Source organism: Moschus berezovskii, chromosome 6, assembly GCF_049115385.1.
Source record: "Moschus berezovskii isolate FMDL1 chromosome 6, NW_MosBer_1.0, whole genome shotgun sequence".
Taxonomy (NCBI): domain Eukaryota; kingdom Metazoa; phylum Chordata; class Mammalia; order Artiodactyla; family Moschidae; genus Moschus; species Moschus berezovskii.
The window spans coordinates 113,472,186-113,497,626 of record NC_142465.1 but is presented as its reverse complement, the minus strand read 5'-3'; the positions used below and the strand labels follow the sequence as shown (position 1 = coordinate 113,497,626).

At 50.9% G+C, this 25,441-nt stretch overlaps 1 protein-coding gene across 3 annotated transcripts in view; it reads right to left on the bottom strand.

Annotated features, from left to right (window-relative positions):
• Positions 1–11,900, bottom strand: part of MICALL1 (MICAL like 1) — a 28,559-nt gene extending 16,659 nt beyond the window's left edge. The window contains exons 1-5 of one of the 3 annotated variants that reach the window (XM_088837485.1): positions 11,409–11,900; positions 7,213–7,261; positions 6,619–6,760; positions 2,312–2,403; positions 1,094–1,236 (exon numbers count right to left, since the gene is read on the bottom strand). In XM_088837485.1, coding sequence (XP_088693611.1) covers positions 1,094–1,236; positions 2,312–2,403; positions 6,619–6,760; positions 7,213–7,261; positions 11,409–11,554 — 572 coding nt within the window. In that variant the 5' untranslated portion in view covers positions 11,555–11,900. The remainder of the gene's footprint in view (positions 1–1,093; positions 1,237–2,311; positions 2,404–6,618; positions 6,761–7,212; positions 7,262–11,408) is intronic. The other 2 variants (XM_055395193.2, XM_055395194.2) reach the window with 2 other exon arrangements.
• Positions 11,901–25,441: the final 13,541 nt, after the last annotated feature.

Sequence of the window (25,441 nt, the reverse complement as noted above, 5' to 3'; positions counted from 1 at the left end):
GCCCGGACTCTGTCTCAGTACTCATAACTTGCCAGCGGAAAAGGAAGATGGTAACTGTCAAAATCATAGAACAATAAAACCACGTGAAAGCAACACCATAAGTTGTGAAACATGCCTTCAGTTTCTGCTGCAAGAGGAAGCAAAGGTTCCCCCCTCGAGGTTCCATCCAGTATGCAAACCACTCATTAGTGGCTCAAAAAATCAATTTAGTGGTTTGCAACCAACCAGGTTTGTTTTGTTTTTCTATGAAATAGAATAAAGTACAATATATCAGAGTGTATCGCACTTGTTTTATGAACCTAATTCCAGTTGTGTATCTATTTACGCAAATTTGATTTCAGGATGTACCTACAACTGGTCACAGTGTCAAACGTACCTTACTGGTGGTTACCATAAAAAGATTTTAAGCACTGTCCTGACAGCCAAACATGACAGCGTCAGTGGTTCCTTTTCTCAAGATTTTGGCCCTCATGACACCTCAGTTCTGCAATCAGGTGCCTGGGTTTCAGGTCCAGCCACTGCACCTGAATAAGCATGCCTGTGCATGCGCGTGTGTGCACACACACACACACCACACAACCCCCCCCCCACACACCCATAGCTGAATACATGCCATAACTCCCACTCACTGGTTTTCATTGACTATTCAGTTTTTTTCATTGGTTTTTTTTTATAACATGTAAAACGTTTCCATAGATTCTCTAAGCTATTTATATATTCCCTGCCTCTTACTCAAGTTTCTTTAAGCTGTCACTTCCCCCGGGAACCACACATTCAAAGCAAGTTGTTACTATAATTTTTTTAACTGCTGTCCTTTTAGAAAACACAAAAGCAAAACAGAAGAAAAAACTAAAAGTAAAATAAAAATTTTAAAAAGTGCTTTCTTTTCTCCAGGCTTTTAAAGCATATTCTGTACCTTGATCATCATCAGGTACTTAGTCTCGAAGAGCTCTGGCCCCATTTCTGTCTCTTTCTGGGACTGAGCCAGTAACGTTCTCCCCTCGCTAGTTCGCTAGTTCGTTTGCTCATCAGCAAAATGGTGATAAGGTGCCCCGCGGCGCTGAATCGGGGCGCACCTCCCCCGTCCACTCACCGGAAGCAGTGTCGGTGGTACAGCTTGCCGTCTGCCAGGTAACGCTGCACCAGGTGCACGTGCTGCTGGCAGGCGGCACACGTGCTGCTGGGGGTCCGGTGGGAGCCCTGCTTCGACAGGCTGCCCCGGGAGCACTCCTCACCCTGCAGGGAATGGGGTGGGGTTAGGGTCGCCGGCCCCTCGGTTCAAGAACACTCCCCGTTTCCCCGCTCTAATGGTGGCTGTCTCTGAGTGTGCACTGTGCCAACCGCTCCATCAGAGCCCCGGAGGGGCAGAGGGTGGGAGACTGTCACTGTTTCACCCCTGAGGAAGCCAAGAAAGGGAAAGACTTGCTCAAGCTCACTGAGTCAGGATGGAAACAAAAAAAGCCTGGCTTCCAGTTTCTGGGGCTCTCTCTGTAAGAAGGCAGCTTCTGGCTGTATGAGCCTTTCTCCCATCCCTGCAGGTGAACCTTCCCTGACAAATGACTATCCTCCGAGGCCCACCTCAACTGCCTTCTGTCTCCCCAACCAGAGCCAAGTAGATTTAAATCTGTTTCTCAGCTTCTAAGCACCGTGACCTTGAGCAAGCTGCTTCCATCTCTGGGCCTTCGGTCTGCACCTGCCCAATGGAATTCTATAACCCTGCCTGTCTCAGCCCCGTGCATGCCCACTGGGCACCCACCCTGGGCCAGGCTCCCTGCCCCTCAGGAGCTCCTCCAGCAAGGAGCAGATGGGAGCAGGTAGGGAAAGCCCTTTGCATACTGGGAAGTGCTGTCCAGATGTGAAAGGCCGGGGTCACCCCATGAGATCTCGGAACTGACAGCATGACCCCCACTTCCCAGCTGAGAGATCTTGGACAAGTGGCCAAACCTCTTGGGGCTTCAGTTTCCTTCTCGGTACATCAGGACACACAATACCCACCTCCCAGGGTTGTTGGGAGGAGTAAGCAGAATCAGGTTAGGAGGTTGACAGTTCGGTCTCATGAGAATCAAGGGGAGAATCTGCTGTATTGTATGTGTGAGTCTTGCCAGTCCCATGATTGAGGGCCAGTGCCCTGGATGCTCTGTGCCCCTCCCAGGTCTGCCGTCCCCTGCCCCTGCCCTCTGCCCTGGCCTATGAGCCTCTACTTCCAAAGCCAGCGGGAAAGGGACTGAGAATACCCGCTGAACCTGGCAGTGGCAGCTGTCCCCCTTGCCCCACCCACCCCCCACTTCCCTAGCCCCCAGCAACTGCCTACCTGAGCCCCGTCTCCTGGGTCCGTGGGAGAAGATGCTTCGGATGGCGGGGAGGACGGTGCCAGGCCCTTTCTGGGTGACGAGACGCCAGCTGCTGAGAGACCAGAAAGGGGCCCTGAGGCAGCTGGAGACTCTGGAGGCCCAACCTGGCCTGAGCTTTGGGCTCCCCGGCCACCACTTGAGGGTGGACCACCCGAGGCAGTGGGACCAGGTTCCCACTTCACACAGACACAGGGGATGCCGCCACTGCCAATCTAAGTGCGGAGGGCAAGGTACCCAAGCTCGCCGGGGCTCCGGAGTGGGATGGTGAGTCCCACCACCCACAGCAGTGTGAACAGTAAGACACGAGGCCAGTCACAGGACCAACGATGCCCAGTACATGAAAGGACAGGTGGCTTCCTTCCCACCAGGCTTAGCAGGTGAAGGAAAGGAGAGGAGAGGACCCACATGGTGCCAGCCTGAAGCTTCAGGAAGATGGGTTGGCTCCCTGGGAGCTCCTGAGGAGCTGCCCTGCCCATGCCCAGGTGGCCAGTTGCAGCCCTGAACCCTGCCTGCGTGCCCTCCAACCAGAAGAAACCCAGCCCTTACCCCACCCGCCTCCACCAAGACTGCCCAGTCATTACTTAAGCAAATCTCCACTGAGCACCTACTCTGTACCCAGGGATTAAAATAATCCCCACAAATTCAGAGAACTGTATACAGAAAGAAAAAAAAGTCAGTGCTGCTTTATGATAATTCTTAAAAATAAAATCCAGGGAATTTCCTGGTGGTCCAGTGGTTAGGACTCTGCGCTTCCACTGCACAGGGCATAAGATCCATACCTGGTTGGGGAGCTAAGATCCTGCAAGCTGTCAACCAAAAAAAAAAAGTCCAACTTCCTTACCGGGGTCACAATCCATTAACAGACCCTGAAATCAACTGAGTTGACTGTAACCAGCATATTGTAAAGATGAATTAGAAGAAAATATCCACAGGCATCTCGTATTGTAAGGGGAGAATCGTTCAGTGACAAATGTGTACATGAACATGGATTATAATGGGAAACACATTTCTCACCATCAGTCATGGTCAAAAATTTGGGGCCCACTCTATCCCCCACCGTACCCACTACCGTCCTCACCTCCTCCTTCCCACTCACTCCTTGGGAGCACACAGGCCCCTTGCTTCCCCCTTGCCTGTAATATTCCTCTCCAGATCTTCACATGGCCTCCTTCTCCTCCTTATTCAAAGCTGAGCTCAACTGTCACCTCCTCAGAGAGGCCCTCCCTGACTACTCACCAAAAATAGCCACTTCCTCCTCTCCTTGCTTTTTATACCATTACCTTATTTTGTCTCCTTATCGGCTCATCTGAAATTACATTCACTACTTTGTTCTCCCTCTCCCTCACCCACCCTTTAGACTGCAAGCTCTGTGTCATTCTCAGCTCTCTCCCTAGCACCTCGCACGGTGGCTGGCACACAGTAGAAGCAAAAGAAACATTTGTTAAATGAATGAATAAGTGCCAGGTGCTGGAGTCAGGCAGCTGTGGACTCAACAGAGATGGTCTACAGGGGAAAGAAGAGTAATCAAGATACTGTGACCAGAGTCTTACGCGTTCACCACGGGGTAAGGAGATACAAGAGCACCTAGAGTACATCAGTGCAGGCTGCTTGGAGGAGGCAAAATGTGGAGATGAGAGGATGAGTAGGAAAGAATGTGCCAGGGCATGGGAGGCAGGGAACAGGGACTAGAGGATCGCCAAGAGGAAAGACTTTAGCAGTAAAGGAATGTGATATCTTCAGAGCAGCACAAGAAATTCAGTATGACTACAACCCGGGACAGTGAGTGGCTTAAGCTAAGTGGGGAGAGGCCCTCAGGAGCCCGGCTAAGAAACTGAGCTTCATCCTGATGACACCACCCTTGTCACCCTGGGGTGGGGCAGGGGGGTACCCCTCCTCTGATTCCCTCAGCCACTGGGCTTCCTTCCCTCACACACTGGTTCCAGATTCCACGGCAGCTCCTGGAGGTCAGGGGTCAGCTGATGTGCCCAAGGTCACCAGCCCCTACAGAGCTCTGGCATGAGATGAACAGGCAGCATGGCACGGTGGTATCTCAGCCACGGCCAGCTTCCCAAGGTACCCAGTGCAGAGACAGTCAAGCCTGGGCAAAATTACCCTGGGAGTCCCTCCCCTGGCCCAGAGAGTACAGAACACGACCATCTAGGGGAGGCTAAATGCCAGCTTCGCCTCCAGGGCTGGAACACCTCCCTGTGCCTCCTCTGGCTGAGCAGCAGGTGGGATAAAAATGGTCTGCATTTAGGGGCCAAGTTGCATGGAAAGCACAAGCTGTGCCTTTAGTGACAAGAAATCCCCGCAGGCCCACAGGGTGCTCTCACCCAGGCACAGCCGGGGGAACAGGGCCACCTGAGTGACCTCACCCCCAGGATGCCTGGTGAGGACCCAGGAACAAAGTGGGCACCATCAATAGTATTACCAAGGGTCCTCCCCACCCGCCCACCCACCCACAGGGTCCCAGGAGGTGGCCCTCCAGAGAAGAGCTTGGTAGAGAGACTGAGGTTCAGCCACCAGGAACGCTCCAGAAGAAAAGACTGAACTGTGATTCTAGGTGAGCATGCTGAACTCTAACCAATGGATAAAAATAACAATAATAATAGTAACCTTGGGTCCTAAAGAAGGGCCAGATACAGGTTCAAGCTTCCTCGTTTACTCCCATCAACCCTGTGAGGTGGGTGCTGTTCTTTTCTTTTTTTTTAATTTATTATTTACTTATTTGTCTGTGCCAGGTCCCAGGTGGCTCAGTGGGTAAAGAATCTACCTGCAATGCAGGAGATACGAGTTTGATCCCTGGATCGGGAAGATCACCTGGAGAAGGAACTGGCAACCCATTCCAATATTCTTGGAATATTGGAGGATTTCACGGACAGAGGAGCCTGGTAGGCTACAGTCCATGGGGTCGCAAAGAACTAGACACAATTAAACAGACTGAGCACACACACATGGATCTTAGCTGTGGTACACGGGATCTTTAGTTGACATGCAAACTCTTAGTTTTGGGAGCATGGAGTCGTCGCCACTGAATCACCAGGGAAGTCCCCTGGGCACCATTCTGTCCTCACTGCAAAGGGGACCCTAAGCTGAGAGGCGACCGCATGGCTCACTGTCACCCAGACAGTACAAGGCACCATACTGCCTCTCATCAAAGACTCAGCAGTTGAGAAATACTTTCATTTGATTTCTAGTCAAATACACATAATAGTATTTGTTCAATTATAATATTAATCCCTAGCATTATGGGAAAGATGGAGAGTAACAGAGTATTTTAATTTTTAAATTCTTACGCTTTTTTCTATGTTCTAAATTTTCTACAGTAAGCATGTGTTACTCCAAACAAACCAACCAACCCTGACTTTTTTTTTTAAGAGATGGGATAAGATTGTCCACATGGAGAGCAGAGGCAGGAGGAAGGAATGACACGGCAGGGCCCACAGGACCCGTGACAGCCATGACGCAGCGCAGGAGTCAGGACACCCGGATTCGGTTTTCCCGCTATGTGGCCTTGAGTTCCTTGCTTCCCCGCTCCGAGCCCACATCCTCCCTACGGAAGGTTAGGGTCTAAGAGAGATCCCTGCATGGGGACTCCCCAGGCAGGAGGTCCAGTAGCCACCTGACTCGGCAGAGAAATACCCTTGTATCCCCCACACCCATTCCTTTACCACACCTCCCACAATTCCCCAGCTTCTCAGAAGGTCACTGCTGGGAAAGATGAAGCCAAATAGCCCCACAGGATCACTGCCTGGCTGGAGAGAAAAAAACCCAGGCAAGTGTCTGTAAACAGGAAGTGAGGGTAGGAGCCAGAGAGGTGGACTCCCAGACAGCAGATAAACTCGCCCTGCTTTGTCTCCTCTGACACTATTGCTTTGTTTTTTACTTTTTTGCCAAGACCACCTGGCTTGCAGGATCTTAATTCCCTGACCCGGGATCGAACCCAAGCCTCCAGCAGTGGAAACTCGGGGTCCTACCCACTGGCCCGCCAGGGAAGTCCCTCTTCTGCCATTATTTTGCTCAGTGACTAGTTCATGTGTTCGTGGTCTGTCTCCCCCACCAGACGATGAGCTCCTTGAGGGCAGTGGTCTCCTTCACAGCTGTAATCCCCAGGGGCCCAGCCCAGTCTTATCTCACTCCTAAATATTTCAGCGAGTGGACGAATGATGTGGTGAACGAATGACGGGCTGCCTGCCTACCCCGTCAGCAGCTCAGAAAACAGGTGACACACCTCAGGGCCCCGCCCCCAAGCGTGGCACCCTCTCACCTGGGCCAGAGCTGGCGAAGTGGTTGTAATATTGGGACACGTAGGTCATGATGCTGAGGCAATCGGGGACACTCATGGAGACCATGTCATTGGGATCCAGGAGGGCAGGGATGCCCAGCTCCTTCTCGGCCACTTCAAAGGCCTGGGGTGGGAGCAAATGTCAGGGTGGGTTTGGGGTGGTAGGGAGAGGAAGGGGTGGGGATGGGGGCAGGTGTAGGGGAGGGACAAGGTTGGGCAGGGTGGGGCACAGAAGCAACCACAGCGGGAAAAGGAGGCAGGGTCAGGGGGTGCCACCCTGCATATGCCCAGCCTCATTCCACGGGATGAGGGGGCCAGGGCAGGGGTGACTGGGCTCCCTGCAGCTCTGGCCCCACACTGTGACCTGGAGTGGGGAAGGGCTGGTGTTTCAGGCACAAGCTGGCCAGAGGGGAGCAGGGGGCGGGGAGAGGAGCAGCCAGGGCCCCAGGGCAGGACAGCTGCTCCGGGAGCCCCTCCATCAGTTCCTGTCCTGCAAGACCCCTGCCCCGCCATACACACACCCCCACCCACAACACACAGCTTCATCGTGGGCTTCCATCCATCTGGGGGACTCACCAAACGGTTATTCTCGAAGACATTGTCCTTGGAAAGTGAATCAAAATCTCTGCAAGAGAAAAGGGGTCGGCGGAGAGGAGCACTGAGCAGGGGGCAGGGCCATGGGTGTAGAGTGACCAGTGAAGGAGACCTTATCCCAACTAGCCTGGGCCTCAGAAGGGTTTGGGGACGCGTCCGTGGGCTGTCAAGGAGGAAACTGAGGCAACAAGCACAGGCTAAAAGAGTCAGGGTGGCCAGGTGGCAGAGAAGAAGAGCTCATTGTCCCAGGAAGCCTCCAAGTAGAGGCTGGCAACCCACGCAGAAGGGGCGGGGCTGAAAAAGTCCCAGCTTCAAGTTTATCCCCCAAGAAGCCATGTCCTGACTCAGTGGCAAACTTAAAAACTAAGACCAAGTCCAAGGCTGGTCACGAGAGGGACAGTCATGGATTGCTGACCTCACTCTGGGCATTGGGCTGAGCTCCTGCCTTCCATTTGTTTTCAGCTCTACATGGCAGGTATTCACCCCACCTTGCAGATGGGGATACTGAGGTCCAGAGAGAGGAAGCCACTGTGGGGAGAGGCAGCCACTGTGGGAATCTGCATTTCTCATCCTTCCACTGCATGTCACAAACCTGGAGAAGCCACCCCAGCTTCCTGAATCCCTAACCCAGCCCAAAGAGGAATGTTGTTTTAATGAGGCCAGGAATAGAACAAGTCTGAACCAGCCTGGAAATGGTATATTCTCCAGAGCTGCCAGCACTAAGCGGTGGCTGACCCAGCTGGGCCACTCCTGGGGGCACCCTCCTTGGGGGAGCAGTGAAGGGTGTCCTAGTTTCTTAGCCGGGACAGGTGAGAAGTGGCAGGGCCTGCCAGGGGACCCTGGCTGTGGGTATACCCCCTCCCCACCTGCCCGCTCCAGCTGCTTGAGCAGCTGAAACCGGCAGAGGAGGCCCAGACTGCTTGCTCAGCAGCCTCCTGGGTCTTGTCCTTCTATGGCTGAAAACTGCAGCCTGACTGCTTGAGATGTGGGCCCAGAGTCCTCAGCAGGCCAGCGCGGCCTCCGAAGTCTGGGTCCCAGGCTCTGCTCTTCCAGGCCAGGCCTTATGACCTGGGGCGACTCAACAGTCCTTGCGGCCTTTGTGTTCCATCTGCAAATTGGGGGAAGCCTCGTACCACCTCCCAGGTTGGTGGGGAGGACCGGGCTGGGTAGAGGCAGGCCTTGCAGACACAAGAGAGCCCTCCTACTGCTCACCTGCAGGCAGAATCCAAGGTGCCGTGAACCCTGGGCCGAGATAGGAGGGGGTCGCTTGCAAGCTGTCCCAAGGCCCCGGGGTCGGGTGGACTGGGGAGGTGGAGGGGGCTGTGCACGCACTTCAGCTCCATTTCCCACCTCTGGCCAGGCTGCTTCCTCCTCCCCTCAACTGGGTCCCTAACTCGTCCCCCTGCTTCGCCACTGCCTGAGTGTGACCCTGAGCAAGCTACACACAACCTCTCAACCTGGGGGTGAGGGTTAGGGTTAGGGTTGTGACACCACCCCAGCTCCCAACAAAAGTCTGTTCTGAGACCAAATGAGACAAAAACAACGTGTCAGGGCCCTGGACTGCAGTCTCTCCAGCGCTGTTCCGACCAGGTTGGGGTCACATTTTTGTTCACCCTGTGCACCCAACACCCTCCACACTGCCTGGTACTTAGGAGGCGCTCCATAAATGTCTACTGCATGCACACACGCTGGCAACAGCATGAAAACTGTAAAGGTCCCCAGGATGCTACAGTTTTTCCTCTGCTTCTTCTCCCTCCCCTACCTTGGTCCCTAATCAACACCTGGGGTTGGGAAGCCTATTTAAAAATGAAACCCACATGGTCCTGCCCGCAAGGGAGCTTAAAGATGCTTGAATTGGGAAAGAGGGGATGGGCCAGCCCCCTCACCCACCCCCGGCAGAGGCCTGGGCCCACCGCTCCAGCAGCCTGAACCACTTAAGGAAACAGTGCTTGTCCCCGCCCCTACCCCAGCCCTATTCTCACGGAGATCTTCGCCTGCCCATCACTGAGGTCCTCTCTGTGCCTCACATAGGACCTGGGCCTCAAGTTTCTATCCTGTGCAATGGGCTGGCAGCCCAGATGCTGGCCTGCCTTGCAAATGGATGATCGGACCCCTCTGATCCACACTAATGCCACGTCCCTCCCTGTGGCCCCACCCACCCTCCTTGGCCTGCAGGAAGCCCTAAGCACTCTGGCCCAGCCACATGTCCTGGTTTTCCCCGCCCTGTGCTACGGGCTCCAACAGCGCTGCCTGTATGTCTGCTCACGATATCCTCTCTGCCTGGGAGGCCCTTCCCTGACCTGGCTCCTGCGATCTCCTTGAAGATGAGGTGACCAGGCCACCCCAGCCTGGCCCTCTGACACAGCACTTCCCACATGGATTTCTCAGCACTGCTTATATATACGTCTATCACCCTCACAGGCCATAGGAGACTGTGTAGGGTTTGTCTCTTGGTTGATTGGAAGCTATTTCCATTACCAGGTTCAGTGCCCAGCACAGAGTATAACTCTGCAGACACTTTGGGGAATAAGTGAAGGAATAAGACACTTGCATCACCCCTTCCTGCCTAATAACACTACTTACAATCACTAATGTTAACTGAATGTTCATCATCTTATTTAATCTTCACAACCATCCTGGGAGGTTAGGTCTTACTGACAAACCCACTATACAGGTGAGGAAACTGATGCCTGATGGGATCTACTAGTTTTCCCACACCTAGGACACGGAGGAGCTGACCACAAAGCAAGCAGCCTGCATTTTGCGGCTGGCAGGCTCAAGTCCATGATGGAGCTGAGCTTGACACTTGAGTCCTTTCACACACTGGGCCTGCCTCACCACCTGCCCTCCAGCCAAAACAGAAGACCCCTGCAGGCCTCCACGCTAATCTGTGGGTCCAGTCTGGGTGCCCTTCTTCTCCATCCTTCAAGCCCAGGCTCCTAAGCCCCCTTACCCATGTCACATGCCCCACGGCAGACAGCGGCCCACCTACATCTCCACCCCATCTCATTCACTTCTACACCCACACCCTCTCCTCCAGGGCCCACCCCAGAGCCTGACCCACCCCCCACAGACACGGCACCACACGGTACAGAATAAACCAAGTGCATCTACACTATCGAATCCTTGGGGCCGTCCTTCCCTTCCTTCTCTCCTGCATCAAAACCTCCCAGGTGATGTCTTTGAGGAGCACAGGTCTGAAGGTGGGACAGACACACAAAGGGTTCCAGACCCTGCCAGGGAAGCCCCATCCTAGGGGGTATAAGCAAGACAAGCAAGGACCATGACTCTTGTCCCCAGTGTGCAGATGATACCAGAAGGACAAGGAACAGCAGGTGCCAGATAAGTATGTAGTGTTTTATGAATGAATGAGTAGAAGAGGTTCCAGGGCCCCAGGTAGAGGGAGCAGAAACCCCAAGTCAACTGCCCTGGGGGCTCTGGATAAAATCTCCGACGGAGCCTGGGAACTGGGCAGCTGAGGGCAAGAAGGGGCCATTTCACACCCTGGAGCAGCCCTTTAGGGCTGTAGGTCCAACCCTAGGAGTCTTCATTCAGCCTCCCTGCCCCATGGAGGACAGCTGGGTCATGGGGCACACACCTGGGAGGCAGGGTTGTGTCCTGGGGGGAGGGGTGTTCCATCCATTCATCTGACCTCTGCTAAGGTAGGGACTACTCTGTGCCAGGCACTGTGCTAGTGCCCTGGAGAAGAGATGGCCCAGGGGAATCCAAGCAAGAGGGCCCCACAAAGAGAACGGGAACCTCAATGCCGAACGGGTAGGGGGCTGTTCAGAGCTCCTGTTCAGTGTAAGAAAGGCCCAGGGTCCCGGAGGAGGGCACGGGTGCCTTTTCAAAGAGTCAATGCCTTGGGGGCTTCGGTGTCCCTTTGGCGGAAATCAGTGCCCTGTGGGCGGGGCCAGGCCCCGGTGGAGGGCCCAGCACGCGGGGCGGGTTCGGGGTTCCAGTGGGCGGGGTCAGGGGCCAAGTGGGGGAGGGGTGCCCTGGATCGCAGGGTCTCAGCGTCCCGCGAGGCGCGGGGGGCCCGCCGAAGGGTGGGCGTCTCGGCCTCTGGGGGCGGCGTCTGCCACCGCCCCGGCTCCGCGTCACTGAGGGGGGCGGGGGTCCCCAGCGAAGAGCCCGCGCCGCCCTGCGCCCCGGCCGCCCGCCCTCCCGGCACTCACAGCAGGTCGGGCCGGTGCCGGTGCAGGATGGCGCAGAAGGCCAGGCCGTCCCGGAAGGAGCTGCTAAGGTCGCGGATGTCCACGCCGCGGTAGCCCTCGCACTGGCGGCGGCACCAGGCCAGCAGCGCGCCCCGTGGCCCCGCCATGAGCCGCGCGGGGCTCGGGCCCGGGGACTTCACCCGCAGGCTCGGCTCGGGCGGGTTTCCGGCCCCGGCTGCGGCTCGGCTCTGCCCCGGCGCCGCTAGGAGCTCGGGGCGCGACCCGCGGGCGGCGGGCGCTGAGGCGGGGAGGAGGCGGGGCCGCGGCCTGGGAGTCCTCGCTCGGGCTCCCGGGAGCAGGGTCCTGGCTCGGCTGCCGGCTGCCCGCCCGGACCTGCCCAAGCAGCCGCCGCCCGCGTGGCCGGGCCCGGCCGGCCACCGCCGCCTACTCACCGCCGCCCGCTCCCCTCGCTGTGGGCCGGCCCCGGGCGTCCCGCTGATCTCGGTCCCCGCCCGCAGCAGCCCGGGAGCGGGGAGGGGGCGGTGGCCTGGCGCCCCACCCAGCGGCGGCTCCGCCCCCCAGACGCGGACCCCCCCCCCCGCGACAGGCCCCCTACACACACACGGGCCAGCACCCCGCCGCCCCTCTCCTTGGCGATCCCTGTCACCCACACCCCCCACCGTAGGTACCCCCACTTAAAGAGCTCTGAGATGGCCCCTGAACCCCTCACCCACCGCAAACTAGCCCCTCCCCACAATGCCGTCTTCCACCTCCACCACGCTGCCCACTGGGAGCTCTCTCCCATCCTGAGTGCTTCCCACTCTTTGGCCTAAGAACCTGCAAATCCTTCACATTCCTCTGGCCTGAAGTTTGGGGGGAGGCATTCCCCCAACCTCAAGTCAATCAGGCAGTTCCCCCGCAGACCCCAAAGCACCCCCAGATGACCACGAGCTTTGTTCACCGTGTCTCACCACTCCAAAGCACCTTTGACTTCTAGGTAGTTCTACCACCTCCACCTCCTTCCCAGAGCCTGAGCGGGAGACTCCACCACCCCCACCCCCACCCCCCAGCACCACTGTCAGTCCAGTTGTCTGCTCGGTGATGTACTGAGCCTCACAATGGGTCCTGCAGAGTTTTCCTTGCCCCCTGTGTAGGCTCAGGGATCTCACCCCTGCCCACTGGGGCATGCTGATTGGAGTGGTGAAGGATTGGGGTCCCATGGGAAGGACCTATGGGAAGCAGGCCTTGTCTGGTGGGGCCTTGAGTGTCTGGCCTTGGAACCTCTGAAGCCTCATTCTCCTGCTCCCCCATCAAGACCTGGGTCCACCCTCCCCAGAAGCCTCTAATGACCTCCAGGAGAGATGAATCAGCTTCCACTAGGCTGCCGTGGCGGTGACATCACTTTGAAGCCGGGATGAGTCTCACACCGCTCTCCAAAGGAAGGAACAGGGCCCTGTCAGCCATCAGCCCTCGGAAGAATGGAGAGAACAGGGGCTTGGGAGTCATATCCACTCAGGCTTGAATCCTGGCTTTTCCTGCTCACTCATCCATGTGGTTTTGTGTCTCCTTGAACTTTAGCTTCCACATCTTAAAAATGGGGTAATTCCTGCTTTACACAGTGGCTGAGAGGAGTAAGAGGTGCCTCACCATTAGTCATCACTCATAAATTCTAACTTGATACCTGGTGCCTGATAACAATGCAGCAAAATGGATTGAAAACGTTTTGTTACCCAGCTTGTCCCCTGGACCTTTTTGAGTAAACTATAGAGGAAAGAGGCTGATTTGGGGAATCCTACCTCCTCAAAGGTTCACTGAGTTCCAGCCCAGAATACAATTATGACTCAGGGTGGGGCACCCCAGGTTGCCCACCTGGGGAAACCTCACACCCTAGATCTGTAACAAGACTGGAAGGCCACCATCTAGAGCCAGGACACAGACTCTTATGTTACCTAGGAAAGGGCCGCTGTGAGCCAGGCTGCCTGGCCAGCCCTCTTGGCCCCTCACCAGCCCTTCCCTGCCACTTCCGGCACTGTTGCTATGGAAAAGCAACTCTAAGAAAGGAGAGTTCCAGGTGTTCTCACTAAATCAGACTTGGGCTCAGGACTCTTGATACCAGCACCCACCTTGGCCTTCAAAGACCACCAGTATTCTTCATTAAAACCCAGGAGGGATTATATCCTGTCCTCACCAGCCTAAAGGGCTTCCTTAAGATCCCTGAAGACAGCTTCAGATCTATCCTTGATCCCATTGCCATGACAATAGCTCACCCAGCCCAGACGCTGGGTCCAAATTAGCCTTTGTAGGGTTTATAAACTCATTATCTGAGTCAGCTCACCATGATAGGAAGTAAGGGCCTGCATGACCACAGCCCAGACAACTCACCCCTCTGAACCCCAATTTCTTACCCTATAAAATTGACATAATAATCTTTGCCTTGTCTGCATCCCGGGGTTGTGGGTAATCAGGTGAGATAATGAATGTAAAAATGCTGTGCAGACTGTCAATCCAGGTTTCGGGTGAGAGGTGGGACTGTGCTTACAGGTGAGGTCAGAAGCCACAGATAGTTACACAAGTCAGGTCATGGGCCCAAATCATGCCACAATTTCAGGATTAGGACTGAGGAATTTGGGCCCTTCATCTGGTGTATTTATTTTTTTTAACTGTCCCTTAAGTAAATACATTCTCCTTATCAAAAATTTAAAAACAAAATAAAGCTAGAGTTCCTATTTGACTGATTCCCTCAACCCCAGTCCCCTCCTATGATGTAGTCACGGTTGTCAGTTTGAAGCCAAGCTTTCCAGACCTTGTGCATGCTTTTATATTCAAACATGGATCCTACAGATTTTGACCAAGCATCTGCTCCTTGGCTGGGGAGCTCAGGGGGAGATGGGATGTGAACAGAACAGGATCCCTGCCCTCATGGAACTAACGTTCTAGTGGGGCAGGCAGGCAGGGAACAAGTAAATCAACGAAGATCATTTCAGATGGTGAAAGGAGCTTCCATTCCGTTCCGTTCCGTCGCTCAGTCGTGTCCGACTCTTTGCAACCCTGTGGACTGTAGCCTACCAGGCTTCTCCATCCATGGGATTCTCCAGGCAAGAATACTGGAGTGGGTTACCGTTTCCTTCTCCAGGGGATCTTCCCGACCCAGGGATCGAACCAGGGTCTCCCTCATTGGAGGCAGACGCTTTAACCTCTGAGCCACCAGGGAAGCCCTGAAAGGGGCTTAGAAGGAAATAAAGCAGGACAGTGTGACTGAAAACCATGGGAACAGCCAGGGCAGCCAGGGAAGCCCTCCTTGTGGTGGGGACATTTGAGCTGAGTGAAAGCAAGTCAAACGCAAGCCAGTGAGAGATGTCACTGCCCATAGTTTGAATTCTTCTAACAGTAACAGTGCCGGGCAGGATCTAGGCAGGGAAGCGCTGACTGGTGTGGTGAGTGAGACGGACTAGTGAATACTCTTTGTCAGCATAAGGGGCAAGGAAAAAGGAAGCCCTAAGGAAGAACGGGCGTCTAAAGGAGGACCCTGACTAGTCTGGGAAAGGGTGCAATGCTCTTTACTTCCCATTCTTCCTTCCAGCCTGCTTTGCAGGAGGGCTGCGAAGGAGGGAGTGTAAAGGGAGGATGGAAAAAAAAGCCCAAGGGGTGGGGAGCTAACGTAGAATGAGCACGGATGGCAATGGCTGAGTGAATGCATGACCAGGACCTATAGTTTACATTTTTAAAAATATATATTTATTTCATGTATTTGTTTATTTGGCTGCTCTGGGTCTCAGTGGCAGCACTCAGGATCTTCCCGGCGGCATGCCGACTCTTTAATTGTGGCAGGTACACTCTTGGTTGCGGCATGTGGGATCTAATTCCCTGACAAGGGATCAAACTCAGCCCCCCTGCACTGGGAACTCTGAATCTTAGCCACCAGGATCACCAGGGAAGTCCCCCAGTTTACATTTATTTTCACATGCAAATCTCAGGGTAAATTTCAGAAAGAGGAAGGGGAGAGGAATGGCCATAGTGGGGACCTGGAGCAGCTGAGGGGAAAAGAATAATATCATTGCCTCTGGGGAACCTCTTGTGCTGTGCTTAGTCACTCAGTCGTGTCCGACTCTTTGTGACCCCATGGACTGTAGCCCACCAGCCTCCTCTTGTCCACTGGGATTCTCCAGGCAACAATACTGGAGTGGGTTGCCATGCCCTCCTCCAGGAGGCCTTCCCAACCCAGGGATCGAACCCAGGTCTCCCACATTGGAGGCAAATTCTTTACCAACTGAGCCATCAGGGAAGTCCATATAATATATATATATATATATATATATATATATCTCATATATATTTATGTATATAAACATTTACATGTGCAGATACATGGAATTTTAAAGCATCAAGAAAGCGAAAAAATCTAACCAAATGCTGTCAGTGGTTCATTCTGGGAGTGAGATAGGGGTGTGGTAAACTCACTTTTTACAAGTCATTATGGTTTGAATTTGTAACAACAGCAGGCGTAACTTTAAAATGACAGCTTAGAGATATAATTTGCATACCATAAAATTCACTCTTGTGAACTGTACAATTCAGTGAGTTTAAGTATATTTACAGAGTTGTGCAACCGTTATCATTATTTTATTTAGAATATTTTCATCACCCCAAGACTCTGTACCCATTTAGTGCTGACTGCCAGTGCCCTTCCCTGACCCCCTGCCCAGCCCCTGGCAACCGATGTTTACTTTATGTGTACTCACCTCCTCTTTGTTTTTCAGTCGCTAAGCCGGGTCCAACTCTTTTTGCAGCCCCATGACGTGGACTGCCAGGTCTGCCAGGCTCCTTCTGTCCATAGGATTTCCAAGGCAAGAATACTGGAGTAGGTTTTCATTTCCTTTCCTAGGGGCTCTTCCCAATCCAGGAACGGAATTCGAATCTCCTGCGTTGGCAGGCAGCTTCTTTACCACTGAGCCACCAGGGAAGCCATCATATCCTCTGAAAATGAGAGTGAAAGTCGCTCAGTCATGTTCAACTCTTTGCGACCCCATGGACTGTGCAGTCCATGGAATTCGCCAGGCCAGAATACTGGAGTGGGTAGCCTTTCCCTTCTCCAGGGGATCTTCCCAACCCAGATGGAATCCAGGCCTCCCACATTGCAAGTGCATTCTTTAGCAGTCAAGCCACAAGGGCAAGCCCTCAACTCCTCTAGGTGCCTCCTGTAAGTGGAATCGTTCAATATTTGTGTTGAGTAATGTTTAGATTCTTCCTCTGGTCATAGTCTTAACCAGTCACTTGAAAAAACAAAAGAACTTTCCCATACCAACACAACATTATTTGCAGTTTAATTAATGGCGCTAGAAACAAATGGGGCTCTAATTTTAAAATAAAATCAGCCCCAAATGAGCAACAGGAACTTTGTTCACACAGCACCAGGGCTGCAGAAGATCACTGGAAGACAAGAAATCCAGGTAAGTCAGGTAGAACAAGCATAACTTCATCATGAAACAGTGAACAGATGACAAAGCAGACCTTTAGGAACTGGGCCATCATTCCAGTCTAGGCAGCCCAGAGCAGCACCTGTGAGCTTCCAATTCTAGGATTTCATTTTTCTAAGCTTCTCTGACTCCAAGATCCATGTGGGTCTGACCACACTGCTTTTCCGTCCAGACTGTACCCCAGGCATCAGGGCCCTACCCAGGCCCTTGGCTCTGAGCTGCTCTCCGGGGGGCAGCCTGGCAGAGCTGTGGACAATAGGAGCATTGTGGGACCTTGGAAGCTGGGGCCTGGGGGCAGCGAGAGGCATGTGGAAAGCTCAGGAGACAGGAGTGGCAGCCGCTTCGTAGCTCTCCTCATCCTCGCTGGGCCAGAGGCATGCCCTGAGCACGTCAGGACAGCACCCTGCGTCCCTGCCCCAGCCAACCTGGATGAGTCGAGTCCCATAGAATCCCAGTGATGTCTAGGATAGGCAGCTATTCCAAGCCATTCTCCACAGGCCCTACTGTTCCCCACACAGACACATTCTGGAAAATCTGGGATTGCACAAGTAGGTTTGCATCCTTACTCCAAAATGAAGCAACTCTGCCGTTAAAACTTCCAGAGTAGAGAACCAGACCTGCCCGTCACTGGGAGGGTTCTCTCTGAGCTGGGAAATACTGTGTCTTCTGAGTCTATCCCAGGAAGGGAGGCAGCTCAAAGAAGCCACTGAAATATCCAGGCTGGAAACGACCCCTAGGGAGTAACTAGCAAAGCCCTTCCGGGTGTAGGAGACTGGAGCCAAGGAGGGAAGGTGTTCACCTAAGGTGGTAGAGGCCATTGAGGAGAGGCTGGCGCTAAACCCCATCTCTCTGACCCTCGTTCTCCAAGCTACAGACTGCCTGCGAGGTCTCAGCCTGCCACACTGTCCCTCTCCCCTTTTGGCATCCCCTGAAATGCCTGTTGCTGCTTTTCCAAATCCTACACAACCATCAAGGCCCAACCTAGATATCACCTCCTCCCTGAAGCCTTCCCTGATAGACCCAGATAGAAGCCACAACTCCAGGTCTTCTTACAGAATCCCACCCTTGAATTAGATGGAAACTAATATCCTTGCCTGCTTGAACATCTGGAAGTTCACGGTTCACATATTGCTGAAGCCTGGCTTGGAGAATTTTGATCATGACTTTACTAACATGTGAGATGAGTGCAATTGTATGGTAGTTTGAGCATTCTTTGGCATTGCCTTTCTTTGGGATTGGAATGAAAACTGACCTTTTCCAGTCCTGTGGCCACTGCTGAGTTTTCCAGATTTGCTGGCATTTTGAGTGCAGCACTTTCACAGCATCATCTTTCAGGATTTGAAATAGCTCAACTGGAATTCCATCACCTCCACTAGCTTTGTTCGTAGTGATGCTTTCTAAGGCCCACTTGACTTCACATTCCAAGATGTCTGGCTCTAAGTGAGTGATCACACCATCATGATTATCTTGGTCGTGATGATCTTTTTTGTACAGTTCTTCTGTGTATTCTTGCCACCTCTTCTTAATATCTTCTGCTTCTATTAGGTCCACACCATTTCTGTCCTTTATCGAGCCCATCTTTGCATGAAATGTTCCCTTGGTATCTCTAATTTTCTTGAAGAGATCTCTTGTTTTCCTATTCTGTTGTTTTCCTCTATTTCTCTGCATTGATCACTGAGGAAGGCTTTCTTATCTCTCCTTGCTATTCTTTGGAACTCTGCATTCAGATGCTTATATCTTTCCTTTTCTCCTTTGCTTTTCGCTTCTCTTCTTTTCACAGCTATTTGTAAAGCCTCCTCAGACAGCCATTTTGCTTTTTTGCACTTCTTTTCCATGGGGATGGTCTTGGTCCCTGTCTCCTGTACAATGTCACGAACCTCCGTACATAGTTCATCAAATTGCCAACATCCGCTGGATCATGAAGAAAGCAAGAGAGTTCCAGAAAAACATCTATTTCTGCTTCATTGACTATGCCAAAGCCTTTGACTGTGTGGATCACAATAAACTGTGGAAAATTCTGAAAGTGATGGGAATACCAGACCACCTGACCTGCCTCCTGAGAAACCTGTATGCAGGTCAGGAAGCAACAGTTAGAACTGGACATGGAACAGACTGATTCCAAATAGGAAAAGGAGTACGTCAAGGTTGTGTATTGTCACCCTGCTTATTTAACTTCTATGCAGAGTACATCATGAGGAATGCTGGCCTGGAAGAAACGCAAGCTGGAATCAAGATTGCTGGGAGAAATATCAATAACCTCAGATATGCAGATGACACCACCCTTCTGGCAGAAAGTGAAGAGGAACTAAAAAGCCTCTTGGTGAAAGTGAAAGAGGAGAGTGAAAAGGATGGCTTGAAGTTCAACATTCAGAAAACAAAGATCATGGCATCTGGTCCCATCACTTCATGGGAAATAGATGGGGAAACAGTGGAAACAGTGTCAGACTTTATTTTTTGGTCTCCAAAATCAGTGCAGATGCTGACTGCAGCCATGAAATTAAAAGACGCTTACTCCTTGGAAGGAAAGTTATGACCAACCTAGATAGCATATTAAAAAGCAGAGACATTACTTTGCCAACAAAGGTCCGTCTAGTCAAGGCTATGGTTTTTCCAGTAGTCATGTATGGATGTGAGAGTTGGACTGTGAAGAAAGCTGATTGCCGAAGAATTGATGCTTTTGAACTGTGGTGCTGGAGAAGACTCTTGAGAGTCCCTTGGACTGCAAGGAGATCCAACCAGTCCATTCTAAAGGAGGTCGATCCTGGGTGTTCATTGGAAGGATTGATGCTAAAGCTGAAACTCCAATACTTTGGCCACCTCATGCGAAGCATTGACTCACTGGAAAAGACTCTGATGCTGGGAAGGATTGGGGGTGGGAGGAGACGGGGACGACAGAGAATGAGATGGCTGGATGGCATCACCGACTCTATGGACATGAGTTTGAGTGAACTCCATGAGTTGGTGATGGACAGGGAGGCCTGGCGTGCTGTGATTCATGGGGTCACAAAGAGTCGGTCACGACTGAGCGACTGAACTGAACTGAACTGAATATCCTTGCCAGTATCAGAAAGGACTTTCCACAGGCCTACCCTGGAGAGACTGGCAGGCCAGTGTGGGAGATAGAAAGTAAATAATCACAGTAAACAGTCACAGAAAGACAAGACAAGGGAGCTGATATAGGAATGGACCAAGGGCTACAGTACTTCCACAAGGAGCCTCTCCTCTCTGTCCGGGGGTTGAGGGTACATCCCTGAAGGCTGCGTGGAGAAGGTGGCATTTGAACAGTGGCTCACATTATATGGCATGTATTTGTGTATATGTGTCTCTCCCCATTGGACTGTGAGATCCTTAAGAATATTGATAGCTAATCTTTATTGAGCACTAACTTTATGCTAGACATTGTGTGTATGTGTGTGTGTGTGTGTTGTTGGGGGGGGGTTTCTTGTTGATGTACATCCCCTCTGATTTCTCACAACTCTGTGAGCTTCACGTGATCCCCATTTACAATGAGGGTAAGACTCTGAGAGGTAAATCCTGCTCGAAGCCACACAGCTGTCAAAAGGTGGTCAGGACTCTGTCGGGCTCTCTCTGACTTCAAAAAACTTTCACCACAAGGATGTGCCGCTAGTTGACTGAGGCCTGCCTTGTGTCAGGTCCACCTCTGCACACATTATTTTCACTGAAAGTTCATTCACTGTTATGAACCTGTGAGCTTTTTGAGCAAGAACCCTCCCGGGGACCCCAGGTGCACAGCCCCCAGCAGCTTTTCCAACTCACTTCTGACAGTAATAAACGGGACTGGTACTAGGGTTCTTCATGAAGCATAAGTTTGGTGCTTGGATGCAAGTGACAAGGAAGGGGCTGTCAGGCTGGAGAGATTTCAGTCAGCCAGAAGGTCAGATCCCTTGCCAAGGCTGTCAGACACTAGAAAAGGACGGTTTGTCTCCTGCCTACCTGACTGTAGACACCAAACTGAGCAAGGCAGCTCTTCCTGTCTGAAACAGAAAGTGAGACTTTTCTGCAGAAGCTCTGAGTGGCTTGTTTTTCCTGTAAGTAGAACAGATGTTAGCGAGAGCACACCTCATCTCCAGATGACACCACACAGCAGAGCTGGGACAGACAAGAACGACAGCAAACACTGGTGCGGAGACCTAGAGGGGCCCGGGGAGGCTGGTGGCAGAGAACTGTTCTCTCCACTGATGGATGAGGAAGCAGAGGCCCAGAGGAGTTAAGCAACCTGCCTGAAATCTCCCGGTTTCCAAGAGGGCAGTGTCGGGACGTGTTTAACTGGGCCCCCTGCCTGACCAGAGAGTGGAGAAGCCCACCCTCTAGGTCCGCTAGCCCCAGGGAGAGATATAGGAGTGGGGGTCGGAACAGGAGGGAGGTATCCTAATCAAGGGCGAGGCCGGAAATACAGAAAGCTGGGTTTTTCAGCTGCAGATTTGACAGGAATGTGAAGCCATAGGAACCGGGCTGACTTGCTGCTTTCTTTATCCACCGCCTTCTGGAAAAATCAGGAAAGTTGCTGGTCAGACTTTGGATTCTTGACTAAAAAGAAAGTACAACTTCAGAATTGCAAGTTAAGTTTTATTTGGGACAAAATGAGCACTGCATCACAGGAAGCAGCACCTCAGATAGCTCTGAAAGACTGCTCCAAAGAAGTAGTGGGGCAAGGTCAATATATAAGAGTTTGGTGAAGGGGGAGTTCAACGTAATCAAGTGCTTATTTCACAAGGGGTTTCCTGCCAGTCACCATTTTGCTGATGTCATCATGAAGGGATTTAATGCTTTTCTAGGTATGAAGAGATATAAGGATTGGGATCATGAAATCAGTTCCTGAAAATATCTATCCGAAGACCTGTTCCACCAGATTCCCTGGAGCACAAAGTGTCTCACTCCACCCTGAACTCCCTCAGGGGATGATGAAGGTCAGCAGCTGCAGCAGCAAAAGTTCAGTCTCTGCAGAGGCAGATGGCAAATGCTCTTGTTGTTGTTGTTCAGTTGCTGGAAAATTCTCTTGGCCAGTGCCAATTTGTAATTGATAGGGCCCCTTCATGGTCATAAATCCAACCATACTTTAGGAGGCATTTCATGATTATTTTGTCCCACGTTGCTGGGAAGGCCCATTCCTAGTTCTGGAGAAGATTTTGCTGATAGACTACTCAATGTGCTATTACTGGACTAGGTCTTAATAGTCAAAGATCTCTGGACACCTGTCTTCTAGTTGCGGTTCAGCAAAGTATTCCCTCTCAATGCATCTTCCCACATCTAGAGTTACAATATTACCACTGATCACATATCAAGCTATGCATTTTATCAGCTGCTTCAAGTCTAGTTATCATTATTTTCATGTGAGGCTCAGTTATACACTTGATAAAACAGGAAACAATAATCTTGTAAATCAGGCAAAATAAAAACAGTATAGCTAACAACATTAGTGGACTTATAAGTGAATATTTCAGCTATGAGCCTCCCACACTAAGTCAGTTTTTTGTTTTTTTTTTAAAGATCTTCAAGACTAGTGAATGGGTCACACAAGGCAGAAATCTGATTTTTCATATGGTTCATCAAATGTGTTATATTAGAGGACTCATCAGGTATGAAAACACAACATTCAGTTTGAATTATGGCACAGGTGCCTCCCTGAGATGCTGTAAGGTGTCAAGGTGCTTTTGTAGCACCACCTTCCTTATCATAGAGACCTCAGAGTTCAATAAGCTAATGGCCTGGTTACTATCATTTAAAGCTTGTTGAGTGAAAGTTGTTAAGACTTCAATATGGCCAATTATATCCTCTAATCCTATTGAAGGCATAAAAATAGCTGCTAAATGGTCATACCAGTAGAATACAGATCTCTTGACTCATCAAGCTCACATCAATGTTAGATTGGCTGGAGTTTCCTCTAATTTGTTATGTATATGACCTTGAGTTCATGGGACTCCCAGGCTATGCCTTCCTATCCATCCCAATAGAAGCCAAGGCCATAAATTAGTACCACAAATGCACTGAGTTCCATTAGATGCAATCCAGTGAATCTTTGGTCATCTGACCTAGTCAGTTCCATACCAATCACTGTCTCTAAGGGTAATAATAAGCATAGTTCATAAGGCACCTAGCCTAGTTTCCTAATGTAACTAGGTTGATCGTCCTTAGTATGATTTAATTGTTCCAACATAGAGGAGCTTTTATTTAATTAAATGATCATAGACTGGTGTTAACCATATAGATCCATCCCATAACTGTGGAAGTTTTCCTTTTAATAAATGACAGGTTACAGTATTTGATTGAGACTTAGTTCGTTGCTCTGATTGAGTCTGAGTGATCCTAAGAGAAAACTTAAATCTGTGGCCAGGGTCAGAGCAGATGTTGTTAATTTGCCAGATGAGAGCATCCCATCTAGTAATATCATGAACACAGAACAGGACCTAACTCTCTTCTAAAATAAATTTCCTAGGGGGCATCCAATCAGAGCCTTGGAGAGGATAACTCCACCAAGCCTTGGGTAGTTCTAGTACCCAGAATAAATCAGTTCAGTTCAGTCACTCAGTCGAGTACGACTCTTTGTGATCCCATGGACTGCAGCATGCCAGGCTTCCCTGTCCATCACCAACTCCCAGAGCTTACTCAAACTCATGTCCATCAAATCGGTGATGCAGTCCAACCATCTCATCCTCTGTCATCCCTTTCTCCTCCCGCCTTGAATCTTTCCCAGCATTAGGGTCTTTTCCAATGATGGACAAGGTATTGCAGCTTCAGCTTCAGCATCAGTCCTTCCAATGAATTTTCAGGGTTGATTTCCTCTAGGATGGACTGGTGTGATCTCCTTGCTGTCCAAGGGACTGTCAAGAATCTTCTCCAACACCACAGTTCAAAAGTATCAATTCTTTGGTGCTCAGCTTTCTTTATGGTCCAACTCTCACATCCATACATGACCACTGGAAAAGCCATAGCTTTGTCTATACAGACTTTTGTTGGTAAACTAATGTCTCTGCTTTTTAATATGCTGTCTGCTGCTGCTAAGTCACTTCAGTCGTGTCCGACTCTGTGTGACCCCATAGACGGAAGCCCATCAGGCTCCCCTGTCCCTGGGATTCTCCAGGCAAGAACACTGGAGTGGGTTGCCATTTCCTTCTCCAATGTGTGAAAGTGAAAAGTGAAAGTGAAGTTGCTCAGTCGTATCCGACCCTTAGCGACCCCACGGACTGCAGCCTACCAGGCTCCTCCATCCATGGGATTTTCTAGGCAAGAGTACTGGAGTGGCTTGCCATTGCCTTCTCCGAATATGCTGTCTAGGTTGGTCAAAACTTTCCTTCCAAGAAGCAAGTGTCTTTTAATTTCATAGCTGCAGTCACCATCTGCAGTGATTTTGGAGCCCAAGAAAATAAAATCTGTCACAGTTTCTATTGTTTCCCCATCTATTTGCCATGAAGTGATGGGACCAGATGCCATGATCTTCGTTTTTTGAATGTTGAGTTTTAAGTCAGTTTTTTCTTTCATCAAGAGGCTCTTTAGTTCCTCTTCACTTTCTGCCATAAGGGTGGTGTTATCTGCGTATCTGAGATTACTGATATTTCTCCCAGCAATCTTGATTCCAGCTTGTGCTTCATTCAGTCTGGCACTTTGCATAATGCGTTCTGCATATAAGTTAAATAAGCAGGGTGACAATATACAGCCTTGACCTACTCCTTTCCCAATTCTGAACCAGTCTGTTGTTCTGTGTCCAGTTCTAACTGTTGCTTCTTGACCTACATACGCGTTTCTCAAGAAGCAAGTAAAGTGGTCTGGTATTCCCATCTCTTTAAGAATTTGTTGTGATTCACAGAGTTGGAGGCTTTAGCGTAGTCAGTGAAATAGAAGTAGATGATTTTATAGAATTCTCTTGGTTTTTCTATGATCCCACGGATATTGGCAATTTGATCTCTGGTTCCTCTGCCTTATTCTAAATCCAGCTTGAACATCTGGAAGTTCTCGGTTCATGTACTGTTGAAGCCTAGCTTGGAAGATTTTGAGTATTACCTTGCTAGCATGTGAAATGAGGGCAATTGCGCACTAGTTTGAACATTCTTTGGCATTGCCCTTCTTTAGGATTGCAATGAAAACTGACCTTGTCCAGGTGGGATTATAGGTCACTGTGAAACAATAGCTTATTCACTTAGCCAAAGTAACAGAAAAGGATTTCAAAGGCAAATATAGAATAGATCATTTAAGAGGTAAAGAAACTTAAATCTATTATGAAAAGCAGTTCAGCATCTGAAGAAAGTGTGTTCCCTTAACAGAGGGAAAAGCCAAATTCAAGTTTTAAATTCATTTAAAAGTAAGCTTAACTAAATTTATATTAAATTTAGTCAGTCCTAACCATACACAAAACTCTTTTTGCAGGGTCCACTTTCCACAAAACTTATTCCTTTCTGTACCCATTCCTTTGTTTTCCCATCCTGAAACAGCCACCTGTAAGTCAGACCTTTTCCCTTCATAAAATGGAATTCCATTCCTCATACCTTCTTTACTGAAAACACACATCCTATTTTCCTTAAGCAGCGAATAACTGACCTTTATATTAGCATTCTATAGATTGGTGAG